This window comes from Mauremys reevesii, linkage group 15 (assembly GCF_016161935.1).
Source record: "Mauremys reevesii isolate NIE-2019 linkage group 15, ASM1616193v1, whole genome shotgun sequence".
NCBI lineage: Eukaryota > Metazoa > Chordata > Testudines > Geoemydidae > Mauremys > Mauremys reevesii.
Genome location: NC_052637.1, coordinates 15453823 through 15472260, shown reverse-complemented (window position 1 = coordinate 15472260; position 18438 = coordinate 15453823). Strand labels below are relative to the sequence as shown.

Below are 18438 nucleotides of genomic sequence, written 5' to 3'. Positions count from 1 at the left end.
CTGGGCTCCTAGGTTACTGCTGTAAAAGTTCCTTTGATGCCTAAGAGCAGGCACCCTGCTGCCTAGCTCGTGCTGCTCAGATGCTTATTGTGCTGAAGCTCCAAGCCGATCCTCAAATTGAGGGAAGATGGGTGCTCCTCTGCATCTCCCGCCTGATCCAGGAGCTGTTCTCTGAGAATGCTTATCTCCCAACAAAGTGGGAGGAGAACTATCACCTTTCACCCAGGGGTTAGGGTGCACACCTGGTATATAAGAGAACCTGGTTCAATTCTCCCCTCTGGGGACGTGAAGGGATCCATATAGGGGTTTCTCACCTCTTCGGTGACTACACCAACCACTGGATTATAGAGTTATTCTTTATCAGGTCTGGTAAATATTCAGTTATTTAATTAAATGGAAACAATTTCTACAAGAGACCCACATCAATTAGGTATTGCTAGACAATTCCTAGTGCCTCTATGCATTCTGCACTATGTATTGTGAACTAATAAAGATAATTTTATTTTCCAAACATACAAATGTATTAAGTGGCAAAAAGCAGTGCAGAAAAACAATGTGCAAAAACGTGCAGGCAATGTAAACAAAGCTTTAACATCAGTTAACAGAGTGGTACTTTAAAATTGGAAAGGCAGCAAATATTTCTGTCCATTTCAGCAGACAAATGCAGGCTGCTTGTGACTACACATGGGCAAACCATGCTTTGCACAGGTCAGTGTACCTGTCCCCCAGCATGGAGTGGTGGGGGTTAGGATGTGGCCTGAGATGCCACACGGAACATTGGGGATGTAGGGAGCTGCTAGCATGGAGTTCTCCAAGGACTGTGAAAGGTGGGGAGTCTGGGATTTTTGTACCTGTAGGTCAACCAGTGTCTGCAGCATTTGGGTTTGCTGCTTGAGAAGATCTATGTTGTCCTGGTGCAACTCCCTCTCCTAGGACTTCTTCTCTCCTCTCTTTAGTTCTCCCTAGTCTTGGTCATATTGGGCCTCAGGGCCTTTTGCTCACAGGCCTGTGCAGCACTGACTTGCAGGACCTTGCTGACTATGCCCTCCCTAGTCCTCTGCTTTCTCCTCATCAGTGTCAGGCATTCTGTGGGGGTAGAAAGGACACCCCTTAAGGCTGCAAGGGCAGAACAGCTGATTAAACACAGATATGTCACTGGATTTACAGTCACAATGGAAAGGGAGAGAGAAGGCTCAAAACTCCCATCCCTTATTCCCAGAAATGCTTTTAAGAAGAAAAGTTTGACACCAGCTGTAGAGCGCCTCCGCACTGCACCGCTCTGCAGCCCCAGTCACGTTGTGTATGGCCCCATGAGTGGTGAGTGAGGAGGTGGCAGAAGGAGGAATTTTGGTTGCACAAAGCAATAACATTTCAGTCCCTGTTCCATGGGAACAAGTTCAAGGCAATGTCACTGAAGACTAGCACGACATTCCATGGGTGGTGGTGGTTTTAGCTGATCTCTCCTGAGGGTAACAAAGGAACAGAAAGCATAGCTCCTACTGATGTCCTGAAGATGCCTGGGCCTGTATGCCACTAGCCTGTTTTCTGCAATGGTGCCAGCTGAATTCATCATGGACTGGCATGGCAAAGTGTCCTACCATGGAGGAAGAAATAAGGCAGCCCTCCCTACAAGCTTTTGGGAGAGGATTTCAGAGCATCCCTATAAAAGTTTAATCAAGATGTCTCAGGAGGCTACAAAGGACATCCCTATGTACATAAACAAAGTGCCCCCCCCCTATGCTTAACCTAGCAGGGGAATAAAAAGCGTGTGTCAATTCTACCTCTGCTTGTTGTACCCCTACTTCTTGTATGAATAAAACAATGAAAAGTCAGTACCTGTGGCTTGTTATCTTGCGGATGGGCCAGGCACCATCTTTAAATTTAAACATTGTAAGGAAAAATGCATGGTTACATTTTCCCAAGGTACCTTCCCATTCCTTGGGTCCATCCAGGCTTGCCTGGCAGACTGTCTAGACTGCTGGTGGTGGCTTCAACAGGTCCTGGCTCATGGCTTGGCTGGAGCTTCCTGCTGTGTTTCCTCCCCATCCCTGCACTTCCTCCTCCTCACTGTTCATAGCAGGGGTCTCTGTCTTGGGCTCATCTGAAGTATCTACAGTGGTTTTGTGGGGTCTTTTCCAAGGATGGCATGCAGCTCGGTGTAACAGCCCAGCACCAGATTGGTTGCTGCTCTCCCTTGCCTTGTGGTCCAGCTGATGCAGTTCCTTTGATTCCATGCGGCATTCCTGCTGATCCCTGTCATATCCCTTCACCTGCAGCCCCCATGCAGTCTGTTCGCAGATATCCATGTTACTACAACTGGTCCATACCTGGGCTTGCACAGCCTCTTCTCCCCCACAGGCCCAGGAGATCAAATATCTCCAGTCTACTCCTGGTGGGAGCACATTTAGTGCATGGCATTTGCATGGTCAGCTGGACACAATGGCAAGCTCCTTGTTGTCCTTGCCAAGGAGGGCAATCAGGAAAAGGCATTTCAAAAACGCGGTTTTTGAAAGGGGTGGTGGCTTCCAGTCTCTGTGACCCTTGGGCAGTAGAGTTTACAACTGTGACCAGATCTGTGACAGTCATAGGGAATGGGGCATTCTGGGACATTTGCTGGAGGACTATGAGGTCAGTAACAGGAGTTGAGCTGAAGCTTCTGCAGTGAAGGAGAAACTAATGAAGTGGGCTCATGACACAGCCAGAGGAACCGCAGTGACATCCCTGCTGAGTCTCAGGTGCTCAGGACACAGGCAGCTCCCTGGGATCCAGGACTATCCCAGCCAGAAGAACAGGGGTGCTGGGAAGCATGAAAAATGGTTCCAGGCTGCCCCAGGCATGAGATCTGCCCTTAACGCTCTGATTCTCTCTCTCTCCCCCAGTGAATGTGACTCTGGATCCAGACATCCTGTCTGAGGATCGGAAAAGTGTGAGTTGGGCAGCAGGATCTGCCTGACACCCCTGAGCGATTTGACACTGAGCCCTGTGTGCTGGGCTGTGAGGGGATTCACCTTGGGGAGACATTACTGGGAGGTGGGGATTGGGGGATACTGGGTTGTGGGGGTAGCCAGAGAGTCTGTGAGGAGGAAGAGACGGATCAGCCGTAACCCTGAGGTGGGCGGATCTGGGCTGTGCAGTGCTGCAGGGGTCAGTTTCAGGCTCTCACCTCCCCTGTGACCCCCTCCCCCCCGCCTCTGAGCAGGGTCCCCAGCAGGCTCCGGGTGTGTCTGGACTGTGAGCGGGGGCAGGTGACATTTATCGATGCTGGTGACAAGGCCCCTGAGACACCAGGGGAGGGAGGGAGAGGAACATCTCACTGGGAACCCTGAAATCAGCCTGTCTACCCTCAGAAAGTGTAGTCTTTATGACCTCCTCCTGTGGACTTTCTATCGTGCAGTCTCTATGATCCTGGAGGCTGCATCAGGTCTCACCTCTGTGCAGCGTCTGGACTGTCAAACCATAGAGAGCATTCAGTGAGCGAGGCAGCGAAGCAAATTTCATTGCCCCTGGGATTGTGCAGCCTGTTTGCCACTGTCCTCTATGATCCAGGAGGACTCTGGAGATCCTGGGTTAGATGGTGTCACTGAGACATGATGGGAACAGCCCACTGAGAATGAAAAAAATGGGCTTCTCTAGCCAAGGAATCCTTGCCCCTATGACCTGGAAGGCTGCAGTCTACCCAACCATAGGCACCAACTTCTCCTGGTGCCGGTAGGTGCTCGCACCCCCTGCCCCGACTCCACCCCTGCCCCTGCAGCACCAGGGATGGGAGGGGGGTGCAGAACCCCTGGAGCTGCAGGAAGAGCTGAGGGGCAGGTGTGGGGGCTGCAGGGTTATAATTTGTGGAGGGGCTGTGGACAGAAGTGATGCTAGGCTGGGGAGCAGAATTAACAGCTGGGCTGGGTACAGGCAGATGTGGGGGTGGCAGGGACACAGAATTAATTAACTGGGGTTTTGGGGAGAAGCTGTAGGCTCTGCACCAGCAGGGAGCCTGGGAGAGGGAGACCTAGGGACTGGAGAGTGTGCATTCATCCCAATATCCAGTAGAAATGAATGGCTAGTGTAGACACTTCCTACATCGACAGAAGGGAGTTTTCCATTGATGCAGTTAAGCCATCTCTGGGAAAGGCAGTAGTTAGGGCAACAAAGAATTCTTCCATTGACCTATCTGCACCTACATCCGAGGTTAGATCGCCCTAACGACATCACATAGGGTGTGAAAGTTTTCACAGCTCTGAGCGCTGTAGCTAGGCCGATCTAAGTTTTAGGTATAGACAGGCCTCAAGAAGAATAAGGATATGTCTATACTACAGTCACTACTACAGAAGAGCTACAGCTGTGTCGCTGAAGTGTCATAGTGTAGATGCTTCCAACACTGACAGAAGTGGTTTTTCCATGTTAATCCTCCTTTCTCGTTAATCCTCCTTTCTGAGAGGTGGTAGCCAGGTCAATGGAAGAATTCCATTGTCTACACTGGAGATTAGGTCAATCTAGCTGTGGCACTCAGAGTACAAAATTTTCCTTAGCCCTGAGTGATGTCACTAGGCTGATCTATGTTTAAGTGTAGACCTGGCCTATGAGGGGTTTCCCTGGTGCTAGCTGAGAACACAGGGTCAGAGGGATTGGCTGGCAGCTTGGCATGTGTGAGGCAGAGAACTAAGAGATGCAGTTGTGAATGGGATCCTGGCAGAAAACTATGATACAGCGCTTGCTTCACGCACAGGGATCCTTGGAACAGCAGATGTGGATTTCTGAGTAAGGAAACTGCCTGCAGTTGTTTGTTTCTACCGTGTTCAGGGCACATGAATGTGCGGGCATTCTTTGTAAATAATAAAGGTTGCACCAAAGATAAATACCTGACTCCTATAATCAATTTCTCCACCCACTAGAAGAACCTGCAAGGCCCCAAGCACTGGCTAACTGCTGAGGTCAAAGGACCAGTGGTACAACCCAAGTCTGAATCTAGACCTATAGCAGTAAATGAGTTGTTGGGAAACATTTTCTGGGCATTCCAGCAGCAAAGAGCCTGTGCAGAGGAGCAGATTGCTGCTCATTGTGGACTTCAGCATCTGCAACTTTGTGTGCTGAACAATCCCCATTGTCCCTTCTCCAGACACTCCTCTCCCCAGATCCAGAAAAAAACCCAAACTAGAATCCCTGGCCCGTATTCCCCTCCACCCCCAGCAGAACCAGTCCACACAGTGACGAGGAGCTCAGTATAGGCCCAAGGAGAATGATTGGAAGAGCCTAGGGCAGCTGGAATGGGGCAGGATGGGGGTGGGATTGTTACTTTTCCTTTGGTCTACAGAGTTTTGCAAAGATTAAACCTAAAATCTTCTTTCCAGCTCTTAGCTGGTGTTTTGGATGGGCTGGGCTGTAACCTTTAGATTGTGATGTCCTAAAGTTTAGGAGATTTATTATAATATCACCCTTCAGCTCAAGAGTTGCTCTGGATTAATGTGTTGCTGACGTTTTCATGCCTTGTCACTAGCACAAACCAGGTGCTTCTGACCTTAACCCATGGTTCTATGTAGCCTGTGGTTCCATGGTTCTACATAACCCCTGTAGCCAGGCTGGTCCCAGGCCGGTGTCTAGATGTACAAGACACAGCTAAGCCAAGGCTCCTCTGCACACACATTGTCACTGAAATAACTCAAGGGGGTTTAGTTCCCACCTATTGTGGCTTCAGTGCATACACCCACCTCACAGGTCACTGTCCTTTTGCCTCAGGGTCTTAAGGCCGGTAACCAAAAGTTCCTTTAACGTGCCCCTCCCTTCTCCCCCCGCCCCAGTCACAGTGAAGACCCAGAGTTCAGCGGTGCATCTGCAGAGTTCACCTTTCCCCCTGGCATGGGGTGGTGGAGGTTTTGGAGGGGGTGCACCTTGCTCACTCAGCTGTCCAGCCATTTGCTGTGGCACGGTCTGCCTGGCCAGCCACTCACTCCTTCACCAGCCACTCGGTCAGCTGTCTGCTCACCATCCCACACTCTCTGGGACATCTTGAGATCCTACCACTTAGTACAGCTCTCAATGATTTCAGCTGTTAGGCAGAAAGCCTCATTGCTAGCAAGGACAGGGCAGTCTATTGTAGCAGGGGGAAAAAGAACAGGAGTACTTGTGGCATCTTAGAGTAACAAATTTATTTGAGCATAAGCTTTTGTGATTGTCCCACAGTAGGCCTAATGCTGTCCTGATTATCAGTGATTTCAGCTCTGTTGGTGTGTAACAAAACTCCCAGTTGAGTCTTAACTGCTATTACACAGTAAAGATCAAATTGTCGGGGGCCCACACCAGCAGGCACAAGTATATCACCATACTCTGATGACTCCACTGGGTATCGGCACCCATGTCCCCTGCCTACCGAGTGCAGTTAGTTGAAGATGAGGCTCTCAATCAGGGTATGCCAAGCACAGTTCTGCTGGCCTTGATTCACATAACAAGGATAACAACCCTTTAGTACCCCTGCCCCCAATAACAAAGTGACTTGTGATCCAACGCCAGCCAAAAGTGACCATTTGGGCAAATCAGCCCCATTATGCTGAGCACCTACGCAGGGTGGGTGTGCCTCAGCAACCAAAGTCAAAGTCCTCTTCCCCAGCTCATCACTAGGTGTTGGGGAGAGCTCATCCAGACCCTGCTTACATTAAGAATGTCCCAGTTCAAGTGAGGTACGTCTCAACAGCACCTGGGCGGTATGATTCTTGGGTACATGTAAACATGCGGACACTGCTGAAGCTAGCACACTACCAATAGCAATAAGGCTGCAGCAGCAAGGGGGTGGCTTGGACTAGCTGCTGTAAATGTAAACAAATGTGTTTGTCTTAACGATTGGCTGAACAAGAAGTAGGACTGAGTGGACTTGTAGGCTCCAAAGTTTTATATTGTTTTAGTTTTGAGTGAAGTTATGTAACCGCCCCCAAAAAATCTACATTTGTAAGTGCAACACTCATGATAAAGAGATTGCACTACAGTACTTGTAATGAGGGAACTGAAAAATACTATTTATTTTATCATTTTTACAGTGCAAATATTTATAAGAAAAATAATATAAACTGAACACTGTACTTTGTATTCTGTGTTGTAAATGAAATCAATATATTTGAAAATGTAGATTAAACCATCCAAAATATTTAATACATGTCAGTTGGTATTCTATTGTTTCACAGTATGATTAATCACAATGATTTTTTGTAGTTAATTGCATGTTTACTGTGATTAATCTACAGCCCTAAAATAAACCATTAATGCTTTTTTTTAAAAGCAATATAGCAACAAATACAAAACACACAGAACTACAAAGTTCCCCTCCCTCTGGATCTACTACAGGATTTGAATCACGTCTCTTCAGATCCCCAATGCACACCCCACCACTTCAGCTCTGGGAATAATTGCTGTACTGTGTATGGACCAGCTGGGACAGGACACATGCTTTTCTGGTGGGTTACACAAGTATTTGCTGGTCATCGGTAGAACATTTATGATCAGGACTCACTTTTGCTGGCTTCACTGTGGTGGAGGGGTAAGGGAAGCTCCTTAAAAGTGTGTGTGGGGGGAGGAGGGGACAACACCAATACCTGAACCATCATCCCACCCCCTGCACTGCCCCTTTCCTGATGCCCCTGTGCCACCCCTTCCCCTCAAGCTCCCAGTCTTGCCTGCCCCTGCCCCTTCCCCACAAGGCCCCACCCCCGGCTCACTCTCTGCCCCTCCCCCTGTCCCGCCCCTTATGGCCACTAAGACGAGGGCAGGCATAACCCTCCCACTTATAAAAGTGATGGGGCCATGGCCCCCTGGTACCCCTGGTGTGGTGTAACCGTTAGCAACAGGAGCCAAAGAACAGAGTATTTGACACGTTGAGACTAAAGCCGGTGGGGATGAGTAGCTAATACCTGGGGCTTCCACACTACAGACCCTAGTTCTAGTCCCCGTTTTGACCTTGTGCAACTTCTCTGTTAACTTATTAGCACAATGGGCTGCAAAGGTGTCCAATACCAGATTGCGTTCTAGGGCTGGGCACACAAAGTCATGGACAGCCCTAGGAGATGGGACACGCCTGCACACACACAAACAGCTCTCAGTAGAAGTGAGACGATTTGTGCACGTGGCTTCTGGCTTGTTTCACTATACCCCAGCCCAGGTGCTTTGTCCTTGTCATTGGAGAGCATCCCTCCTCCCCCAGTTCCACTCAGCAGTCTGGGAATTCGCAGTAGACAGTCAGCTGCAGGTCACATGGACTGAGGGATTCATCTCTCCAGCCTCCTCCTCAAAGCTCCTGGAGGCCACTTCTGTTGGCCAAAAGTAACTACATGTCACATGTGTCTGACTGATGGCTACAATTCTCAGGCAATACATTCACAAGCAAAAAAAGAAAAAAAACCCAACCACCAGCAGTGAGATCCTCTGCCTGAGCCCATCCACCAGAGCTGACAGCCTCTGACTGCCAAGAAGCAGGAAGACTGACTGGTTAGAAGGAAATTTACAACCGTGTAACCAGTTTGCCTTACATAATCATGACAATGTATCTCATCATGGTAGGAGTCAGGATCTAACACACTATTGTATCCAGCTGCTCATGAAGTAACCACCTGCTTCCCCAGCAGCATCTCAGCATCCCATCACAGTTACAGCTCCTGTTCTGGTTCCAGAAGGCCACTCCCCAGATTCACTGTTGAATCTGATCTCAAAGCCACTCTGCCGCAATAGACTCTTGGATGCAGTGCCCAGCCACATGAAACAGCCGCAGAATGAAGGAGTGTGACTGATGGCTAGAAATCTCCAGCCACGCATTACCCAGCAAAACAGGAGCAGATACATAATTTAGGTTCACACCATCCAGCTGTAAGAATGTATGAATTCCTCAGTGCAATGCATTAAATAACTGCACCATTGAACCAGCTATACGGCAGGCCCTGTAACTAGCCACATCCCTGGCAAGTGCTAGACTCACCGCAGCTGGAGTTGCATTTCTGGTCCCAGGTGGCTGCTCCCCAGCGTCATCCAGGCCCCCGCTGTCTGTCCCCAGATCCCCTTCTGAAGCCAGACTGGACAAGTGGCCTGAGAGCCTTGGGGCCTGGAGTTCTCTGGTTAGCCCATCCCCCCATACAGCGCAGGACCCTCAGCGCCAGCTCCCCGCTCACCTGCTGCCATCTGCAAAGAGCCAGGAGTCCCTGAGAGCTGGGGAGAGTGCAGGGGAACAGAAGCAGAAGGTGCTGGGCTAAGAACAGGCGTGACAGCTGCTCTCTTGGCCAGCGCACCCAGCACTGAACCAGGAACACCTAGAGCTCTCTGTTTATCCCACACCCTGGGCAGTGCTGGACCCCTAGTGCACGATCCCCTCACTCCTGCTGCCCTTGGCCACTGGGCCCCAGCCCTCACCCGGGGGACAGGAGCTTGGTCTCTGTGGGCCAATGAGTCCTTGGCCTCTCTGCTGGGCTGACAAAAAGGGAGAAAATCAGTGCCGGCCTTGCTGGGTATGGTTGTGTGAGATGGGGTCACCTGCCCCACTACGGCCCAGGCTGAGATCCCAGCAGATTCCAGCCTGGTCCCTGAGCCACTATCAGATGGACATTCCGCCTCTGTGTGCTGGTAGGGAGGCATTGGGTCATTGCCCTGGGGGAGCTGCTGCGGGAGGGAGGAGATTTTCTGCTCACAGCCCTGATGGGTTGGTTTTACTTAGTTCCCCACCAGATAAGGAGCCGGGACAGACAGAGATTGTGGGTGAGGGAAAGAGATTTGTGTCTGTTTCCTCATCCCTTCCTCCACAGGGACCTGATTAGAAATGGGCTCCCTAGTGGAAGCCGGTCTAGGGACTAGCAGAAGCAGGAGGTAGATGGGGGTCTGGACAGCTGTGTCCAACAGGTGAGCACAGAAAGCAGCTGGGTATTCAGAGGCAGCATTTTAAAGCAGGCCTGAAAAACGATACACTTTCACTCCTGTCTGCTTGTAAAGCGAAATCTGCAAACCCCAGACCCAGCAAAGGTTTTTAGGGGGAGGGGAGCCCCTCTTGCCTGCAAGCAAACAGCCTGATCCCCCCCACAGCTGCCTCGACTGCCAATAACAGAGGCACGTCCCACAGCGGCAACCAGTAAGGGAGACAAAACCAGCTATAAAAGGAGAGAGCACAGAGAGGGTGGGGAGGCATGGGCAGAAGGGGCTAGGACAATGGAGTCCTCTCTATATTGGGCTGTCTCTCCAGACACAGCCCAAAGGAGCTGATGCAGACTGCTAGGCCTAATCAGATCCCAGGAGCCAACTGAAAAAAGCCAACTGGGGGTAGTAGAGACCCCCCTGAAAGACCACATCAAGGACTGGTGACATCACCATTATCACCTGCCTCTGCACAGACTGACCCAGTGAAAAATTCTGTGTGTGTCCCCATCTGTTCCCTTATCCTCCGGGCCCAGGTTCTGGCTGCAGAGTTTCCCCAGACTCTTCACTCAAAAGCACACTGGTTCAGATTAAAACATAAAACAAGATTATTAACTACAGAAAAATTGAAGTTAAGTGATTATAAGTGATATCAAACAGCTCAAAGCAAGTTACCTAGTAAATAAACAAAACCACAAACTAAGCCTAAAAACCTAGAAAGATTGGATATGAATTAACAATTTTTCATCCTGACTGATGATACAAGCAGGCTTGCAGGTGCTGAAGGCACAAGCTGCACTTGCTTTGCAGCTTGGGCTCCCTACCCCTGTTCCTAGTCATTTTCTTTTGGAGCTCCTTTCAGCAGGCGTTCAGCAGTGGGAGAGTGAAGAACAACCAATTATGTCACTCCCTGCCTTACATAGCTGTTCCATATGGCAGAAACCTTTTCTTTCAAACTTGGTTCCTAGGCCAGTTTGTGGAAAAACATAGGTACCCATAACAGATCAGTGTCATGTGGTCTGGTCACATGCCCTTGCATACCTTGCTGAGTCATAGCACCCATTACTCATCAGCTGTCTGGAGCGTTCTCAGGAAGGCTCAGCAGGTGGGGGCTGAGATTCTCCCACACTTATTGTTTCCCCTGATGGCCCATGACCTAATATAGGCCCTTCCCAGCCAGCTGTCTAGACTGGAAGCATCTTGCTTAGAGGGTATCACCCAGGTGTAACTACATTTGAAATAAAGATACAAAAGCTTTGTCTACACTAGCAGTGTTAAAGCACTGCTGCAGCTCTTCTAGCACTCTAAAAAACACCCCCACGAGGGGCATAGCTAACAGCGCTGGGAGCATGGCTCCCAGTCTTGGTGCCGCGACTACACTGGCACTTTAGAGCGCTGAAAGGGGGAGTTTTTTCACACTCCTGAGCGAGAAAGGTTCAGCGCAGTAAAGTGCCAGTGTAGACAAGGCCAGAGTCATGATTCATAACTTCAAATACCAAAATGATACATGCATACAAATAGGATACTCATATTTAGCACATCAGAACTTTTCCAATGACCCCTCTGGTACAAAATGCATCATAATTATGCCATAATAATATCATAGTAATATTACTATGACAAATATGGGGTGTAGTGTCACAAGCAGTTTCTCTCTCCCTTCCCCCAGCAGGCTAGCAAGAGGCAGGAAGGCCCATCAGTTCAGCAGCCAGGGCTGCAGCAGGGAGGAGGGGCTGATTGGGACTTCTCCTCTGCCTGGGGTTTGCTTAGACCAGTCAAAGCCAGAGGGTCACGGATCAGCTGCTGCTGGAACCTGCCCCTAGAGATGGGCAGTTGGAAACTTGGGAGCCAAATGCCACTGCTGTGTGTGGGAATTAGGAAACAAGAATTTTTACTATGGCCAGCCCTAGTCAGGGCACTGAGAGAATTTCTCTCCTTTATGGAGAAGTCTCTGATGTCCAATGTGGTGTTAGCTCCACCTAAGCATTTTTCATGCTAAGGACATCTGAGAGGCTCTCCTCTGTGTGGATTTGCTGATGCTTGATGCTCTGTGAGCACCAAATGAAGCTTCCCCGACATTCAATCTCTTTCTTCTGTGAATTATCAGTCTGAGCTTACACATTATTCCCCATCAATCTTTTTCTGCAGTTATTGAAGTTTTTCCCACAATCCAAGCATTTATCGGTTCTCTCTCTTATGTGGACTGTCTGATGTCAAGCAAGGTTTGATCATCAAATGAAACTTTTTCCACAGTCAAAACATTTCTAGATTCCGTCCCATGTGGATTCTCTGACGTTTATGAAGTTATGAGCTGGGACTGAAGCTTTTCCCTTCATCCAAGCATTTATGGGGTTTCCCTCGTGTGGATTCTCCCATGCTTAATAAGGCTTGAGCGCTGACTGAAATTTTTCCCACAGTCCAAGCATTTAAAGGGTTTCTCTCCCGTGTGGATTCTCCCATGCATAATAAGGCTTGCGCGCTGTCTGAAACTGTTCCCACAGTCCAAGCATTTAAAGGGTTTCTCTCCCGTGTGGATTCTCTCATGTTTAATAAGGCTTGAGCGTTGACTGAAACAGTTCCCACAGTCCAAGCATTTAAAGGGTTTCTCTCCGGTGTGGATTCTTTCATGGCTAATAAGGCCTGAGGTCCGACTAAAACTTTTCCCACAGTCCAAGCATTTATAAGGTTTTTCCCCCGTGTGGGTTCTCTGATGTATAATAAGGGTTGATGGTGCACTGAAACTTTTCCCACACTCAGGGCATTTATATGGTCCCTCTCCTGTGTGGATTTTCCCATGACTAATAAGGCCAGAGCTCTGACTGAAACTTTTCCCACAGTCCAAGCATTTATAAGGTTTCTCCCCCGTGTGGATTCTCCCATGCTTAATAAGGCTTGAGCTCTCACTGAAACTTTTCCCACAGTTCAAACATGTAAAGGGTTTCTCTCCCTTGTGGATTCTCCCATGTTTAATAAGGCTTGAGCGCTGACTAAAACTTTTCCCACAGTCCAAGCATTTTAAAGATTCCTCTCCCGTGTGTGTTTTCTGATGCATAAGAAGGGCTGATCTGTCACTGAAACTTTTCCCACACTCAAGACATTTATATGGTTGCTCTCCTGTGTGGATTTTCCCATGGCTAGTAAGGCCAGAGCTCTGACTGAAACATTTCCCACACTCCAAGCATTTATAAGGTTTCTCTCCAGTGTGGATTCTCAGATGTACAATAAGGGCAGACGGTGCACTGAAGCTTTTCCCACAATCAGAGCATTTATATGGCCTCTCTCCCGTGTGGATTCTCCTATGGCAAATAAGCCCTGAGAGCTGACTGAAGCTTTTCCCACACTCAAGGCATTTATAGGGTCGCTCTCCCGTGTGGATTCTCCCATGGCTAACAAGGCCTGAGTGCTGACTAAAAGTTTTCCTACACTTCAAGCATTCATAGGGTCTCTCTCCTGTGTGGATTCTCCCATGCTTTATAAAGCCAGACAGCCAATTGAAGCTCTTCCCACAGTCCAAGCATTTATAGGATCTCTTTTTTTTGTGATTTAATTGCTGGGCTGGGGTTTCCTTGGGACTACTGCCTCCTCTCCCACATTCAATGGATTCATCCATTTTCTTTCTTGGGCTGCTTCCCAGCTTCCTCTCTGACCTGTGCCAATTACTCCAGACTGTTCTCTGTTCCAAGCATCGGGAAAAATTACTGTCAGATCTCAAAATGGTCCCCTGCATTTCCACTTGCTCAGGACCTTCCTGCTGTGGATTCTCCTCCTCATTCTCACTCTGTGTCTTGTCACCTGCTGGAGGAGAGAGAGAATTCAGGTAGGAGTCATTGCCTGAGCTGGTCGAAAGGACAGAAATGGGAATAGCAAAGAGGGAAAACAGAACACAATAACTGTTGGGGAGACTGAGAAATTGGATTCTTCCACCACATCCCATCCAAACACTCACAAGGAAGTGAAGTCAGGGAGGAAACTCCTGACAGCTAACAGGGTGGGTGGAAAGCCATGAGCAATTATCTGCTATGCTGACCACAACCTGACCTGAGTGAGATGAGGCAGAACTGAGGGGGCTCACAGCACATTTTGGAGATTTTCAGCCTTTTCCTTCATTTGCCAGTTTCTGTGTCAGTGTCACTGACTCCTCACCTGTGTGGGTGTCTCTTGGGATCTTCCTTTCCTTGGAGGCTTGGAGATCCGGGACCCACGGCTCTTCCCCTGCTTCCAGCCGGGCAACTAGGTCAGGTTTGGGAATGGGGAGTCCTGCTCAGGGGGTAAAATCAGGCATGAGCAGAGCACACAGAGGATTGGTGGAGTATTTGTCACAAAGGGCACATCTCGAGTTTAACTTGACCCCATTATTTGCTGGGGGGTTGTGGGATCTGAACAGATGGGACCATGGTCACTGAACCCCCTTGGAATCGGGCGATGTCTGGAGGGGAGGGGGATTTGTCACACCCTCACTGGGAATTTTCAGGGTCTGTGCGCTCTGGGGGACTTGCTGAGGCACATGCAGCTCTGAGGTTACCCCCCTGCCTCTGTTTAAACCTCAGAGCCCTCCCCACACATGGAGCTGGTCCCATGAAGGAAGGTACACAGAGAACCTGTTTGAAGTGAGAATGAATGCAGAGAGGATAATACTCTGCTTCTGCCCCCATTACAGCTGGAGGGATGGAGATGAATTAGTATGTTCATTAGCTCCATGACTCGCTTATCCCATTGGATGGGGTTTGGAGGTGAATGGTTCTCTAACCCCGGAGCTGTGGATTATATGACCCATTTCCCTCTAATCTAACTGACCAGATTCAGAAATGCAGGCTCCATGGCTTCAATAGCTGAAGGGACAGGAATCCTTACCCAGCGAGGTAACAATCTCATAATTCTCCTGCATGACATCCCTGTAGAGGGCTCTCTGACCGGGGTCCAGCAGAGCCCCCTGCCCCTCAGTGAAATACACAGCCACCTCCTCGAATGTCACCGGCATCTGAAACAACAGGTGCTCCCCACTCAGTGTCTGGTGCCCCAGACACAATCCCACTATTCATGGGGTGAGAAGCCCGAAAATAGGACAGCTCTGGGAGGGCCAGAGGAGCAGAATCCCACCCCCACCCAGCTCAGGAGGCTCCAAGGAACAGAGAGGTGGTGAGAGTTCTTTGTCCCTCCCAGCAGACGGAGGAGGGCAGGGTCTTCTCATTTACCACCCACCTACTAGGCACAGGCTGATGTGGGAAGCAGAGCTCCACACAGGGGACAGGGACAGGAATCCCAGCACCTTCCCTTTGTATTTCTCCGCAGTCTCTGGGTAGTGGGTTCAGGCTCCAGCACTCTGGCCTGTTTTCCCTGCCCTGTCCAGGGGGGTTGTTTCCTGTTTCAGAAATGGGGGAATGTTCACCCCACCAATGGGCCTGTTAATAAATCAGGTCCTAAGCTGAGCTTGTCCCAGCAGGTTTAACACACCCTGTCTACCTCCCTGCCTCACCCTGTTTCCTTCCCCTCTCCCTCTACAGCAACCCTCCCCACCAGCTCCCCACAAAATCCCCTACCTGAGCTGGATCCACCACAGCCATTTCCCTTCCTTGTCCCCTAGGACGATGGGATGATCTGGAGCAAAACAGGGTCGTTATTCTGCAGCCTGTCAGGGTGAGAAGGGCAATTGGGGAGGTTTCTAAATTAGCATTAGTCCCTTTCACACCCCAATTCCACCCCAGGCTCTTTCCCTGCAGAGAGTCACTCTCAAACTGGGGGTCGGGACCCCTCAGGGGGTTGCGAGGTTACTACATGGGGGGTCATGGGCTGTCAGCCTCCACCGCAAACCCTGCTTTGCCTCCAGCATTTATAATGGTGTTAAATATATGAACAAGTGTTTTTAATGTATGGGGGGGGGGGTCGCACTCTGAGGCTTGCTGTGTGAAAGGGGTTACCAATACAATAGTTTGAGAACCACTGCTCTAGACTCCGCCATGCTGAGAAAACCATTACGTTATTACAACAAAGACCTGATCCCCCAGATCCCCCCGCCCCCGGACTAAACCCATGAGACACTTTTAAACCATCCCAGGAACGGAATCTCTGAGCCAAATGCTAGAAAAGAACAGAACCAAAGGCCCTGCTCTGGGGGATCCCCCCTGACACTGTCCCCAGGGCAGAGCATCCCCCAGCAGCGCGGGCACCAGGCAGAGGCAGGAACTGGCTTTTCCTCTCCCTGCCCCTCCCTTTCTCCCCCGGAAAGTCCATGTGCCCCGGGGTGCTGCAGGGAATGGGGCTGGGCAGGCTGGGAGCCGGGACCTCCCTCCCCACTGATCGCTCCTGCTGCCCCTGCCAGTCTCTCCACTCTCCCTTTTTCATGGAAGAACTGGTTACTGTCCTGCCATTCCCATGGATGTTTCCTCTCCAATAGCTACTGACACTGCTAACAGGAATGTGCACCTGAGTGTGTCGGGGGCAGCAGACACCCGGGAGCAGAGATAGGGCAGAGCAGGAGCCATTTCTGCAGAGTCACTTTCCTGCCTATAGGTCTCTCTCATCACCTGCAGTCTCTGGCTCAGGAGCTGATGCCAGCAGAGCCCAGGGCTGCCCTAGGGGGCTAGTTCCAGCCACAGGAGAAAGTCCCCCCTTCAGCTGGACACACAGGGGCTTTAATGATGGTCTGTCCCAGCACAGACCCCACTGGGGAGCAGCAGCTGCTCAGTCTGGACTCTCAGATCACAATGGAGGTGCCCCAGGAAGCCCAGCTAGCTCTAGGGTTCCAGTATCCTGAGCTCAGAGAGCGACTGACACTGGCCTCCTCTGCTTTAGCAGTTACCAGAGCGGCCCTGTGCTGCCTCTGCAGCCCCAGGGACAGTCAGGTCGATACTGATCTCATTTGCCCATCTGGACTCACAGTGGAGTCAGAGACCCGGTTCAAACTGGTATTTTATACATTAAGGTCGAGACTCGGTTCCAGTTAAATTTGTTTTACCGACTGAACCTCAACGGAACTGCACACAAAAAAAAAGGGGGGGGGGAAGGGTGCTGTTACCAGTTAAACTAAAGATTTGGCATTTTTAAGCTCATTATTTAAAAAAACAAACAAACAAACAAACAAACCCTACAGTGATCTTATTTTCATTTAAGAGAAGACAACAAACTAGCCAATGGGCTGGTGATGGCTCCCAGAACAGCCTGCCCCAGGATAGTGAGAAGAGAATGAGAATAGAAGGGGACCAGCCCACAAGCACAGGGAGGACGAGGGGAAGCTTGGGAGCTGCCTGCACACCATGGGAGGCAGAAAGAGGGCCCAGAGGTAGAGGAACCATCTCTGAGATGCCCCCCTGGGGACAGAAGAGGGGGGATGCTCCCTGGGCCCTGAAGTTCAGAACTCTTCAAGTCACAGGGCAAAGGTAATGGCTCCCCAACCTTCTCCCCTTAGACAGGCCTCCGCCCACCCTCCCCAACCCCTGGGGCAGCTCCTCCCTGCAGTTCTCCCATGTTCAGGCTCCAAGCTGCCTTCCCCACTGAAGCCACCTACAGGGCCCCCTCCCAACCTCCTCCAGGAACTCTCTGATACCCACCTCCAATATTTTTTTTTAGGTTTCTCAAACAGATTATTTAGGAAAAAATACTCATGTACATTTGACAGCCCAAAAACACTAGGAAAACTCATGTAAAGTTAAAGTTACCAAATAAATAAATAATCAAAAATCAAAACAGTTTCCATTTTAAGTTGCAGCTCTTTCTTGGATTTACCTTCACTAAATTGAAATAGGATTTAAACCGGTAACTGAACTTCTATTTCTGTGGGTCGCTTCAACCAGAAATGAAACTGAACCTATTGAATGGAACTGAACCTGAATCAAACCAAAACAAATACCAGCTGGATTCCTTGCCTGCTGTTCCTAACAGTGACTCTGTTTTAACACAGAAATCAGAGCAGGACCCTGTTCAGTCCTGTCAGCCCCGAACATTTATCATTAAGGAGTCAGAACCCCCAAATAATGAGACTGTCTTAAAAAAAAAAAAATAAAGACGACTAAGGGCCGGTCACTACCATGGAAGATCGGCGACTTCAGCTACGTCAGGGGTCTCAAACATGCGGCCCGCGGAGCTCTTCCCTGCGGCCCGCAGAGCTCCCCAGGGCCGCCCAGAGAGGCAAAGGGGCAATTTGCCCGGGCTCCGCAGGGGCCCCAAGAAAGCGGAGGCTCCGCCTCCGCCCCTCTCCTGGAGCCTCGGCGCATAGGCGCCCGAGTCTCCGTCAGCGCCTGAGCCGCCCGATCCGAGCCGCGTGGGGAGGCGGGGCTGGAGCTCTGGGCTGGCGCTGCGCTCGGCGTGGAGCTCACAGCCCGCCCCTCACCACGCGGCTCTGAGCGGGCAGCTCAGGCCTCGCGAGACGCGCCGGGTAAGGGAAGCGGGAGCCGCCGGGGCGGGCCGGGCCTGGGTGGGAAGCAGGACCCGCCGGGGCGGGCCGTGGGGAAGAGCGAGACCCGCCCGGGCGGGCTGGGGTGGGAGAAGCGGGACCCGCGGGGCGGGCTGGGGAAGGAAGCGGGACCCGCCGGGGCGGGCGGGGAAGGAAGTGAGACCCGCCGGGGCGGGCGGGAAGAGCGA

The 18438-nt window shown here is 50.6% G+C and overlaps 1 protein-coding gene across 2 annotated transcripts; it reads right to left on the bottom strand.

The window, feature by feature from the left end:
* Nucleotides 1–11301: 11301 nt before the first annotated feature.
* LOC120383018 (zinc finger protein 501-like) lies at nucleotides 11302–14116 on the bottom strand. Of its 2 annotated transcripts, none has more exons than XM_039500621.1 (2): nucleotides 14008–14116; nucleotides 11302–13656 (listed from the first exon to the last, which is right to left on the bottom strand). In XM_039500621.1, exon 2 carries the CDS (start codon nucleotides 13589–13591, stop codon nucleotides 12209–12211), a length of 1383 nt encoding a protein of 460 aa, XP_039356555.1. In that variant the 5' UTR covers nucleotides 13592–13656; nucleotides 14008–14116; the 3' UTR covers nucleotides 11302–12208. The 2 variants fall into 2 exon arrangements, with proteins under 2 accessions (XP_039356555.1, XP_039356556.1); XM_039500622.1 differs by having other exon boundaries at nucleotides 11302–13659; nucleotides 14008–14111.
* Nucleotides 14117–18438: the final 4322 nt, after the last annotated feature.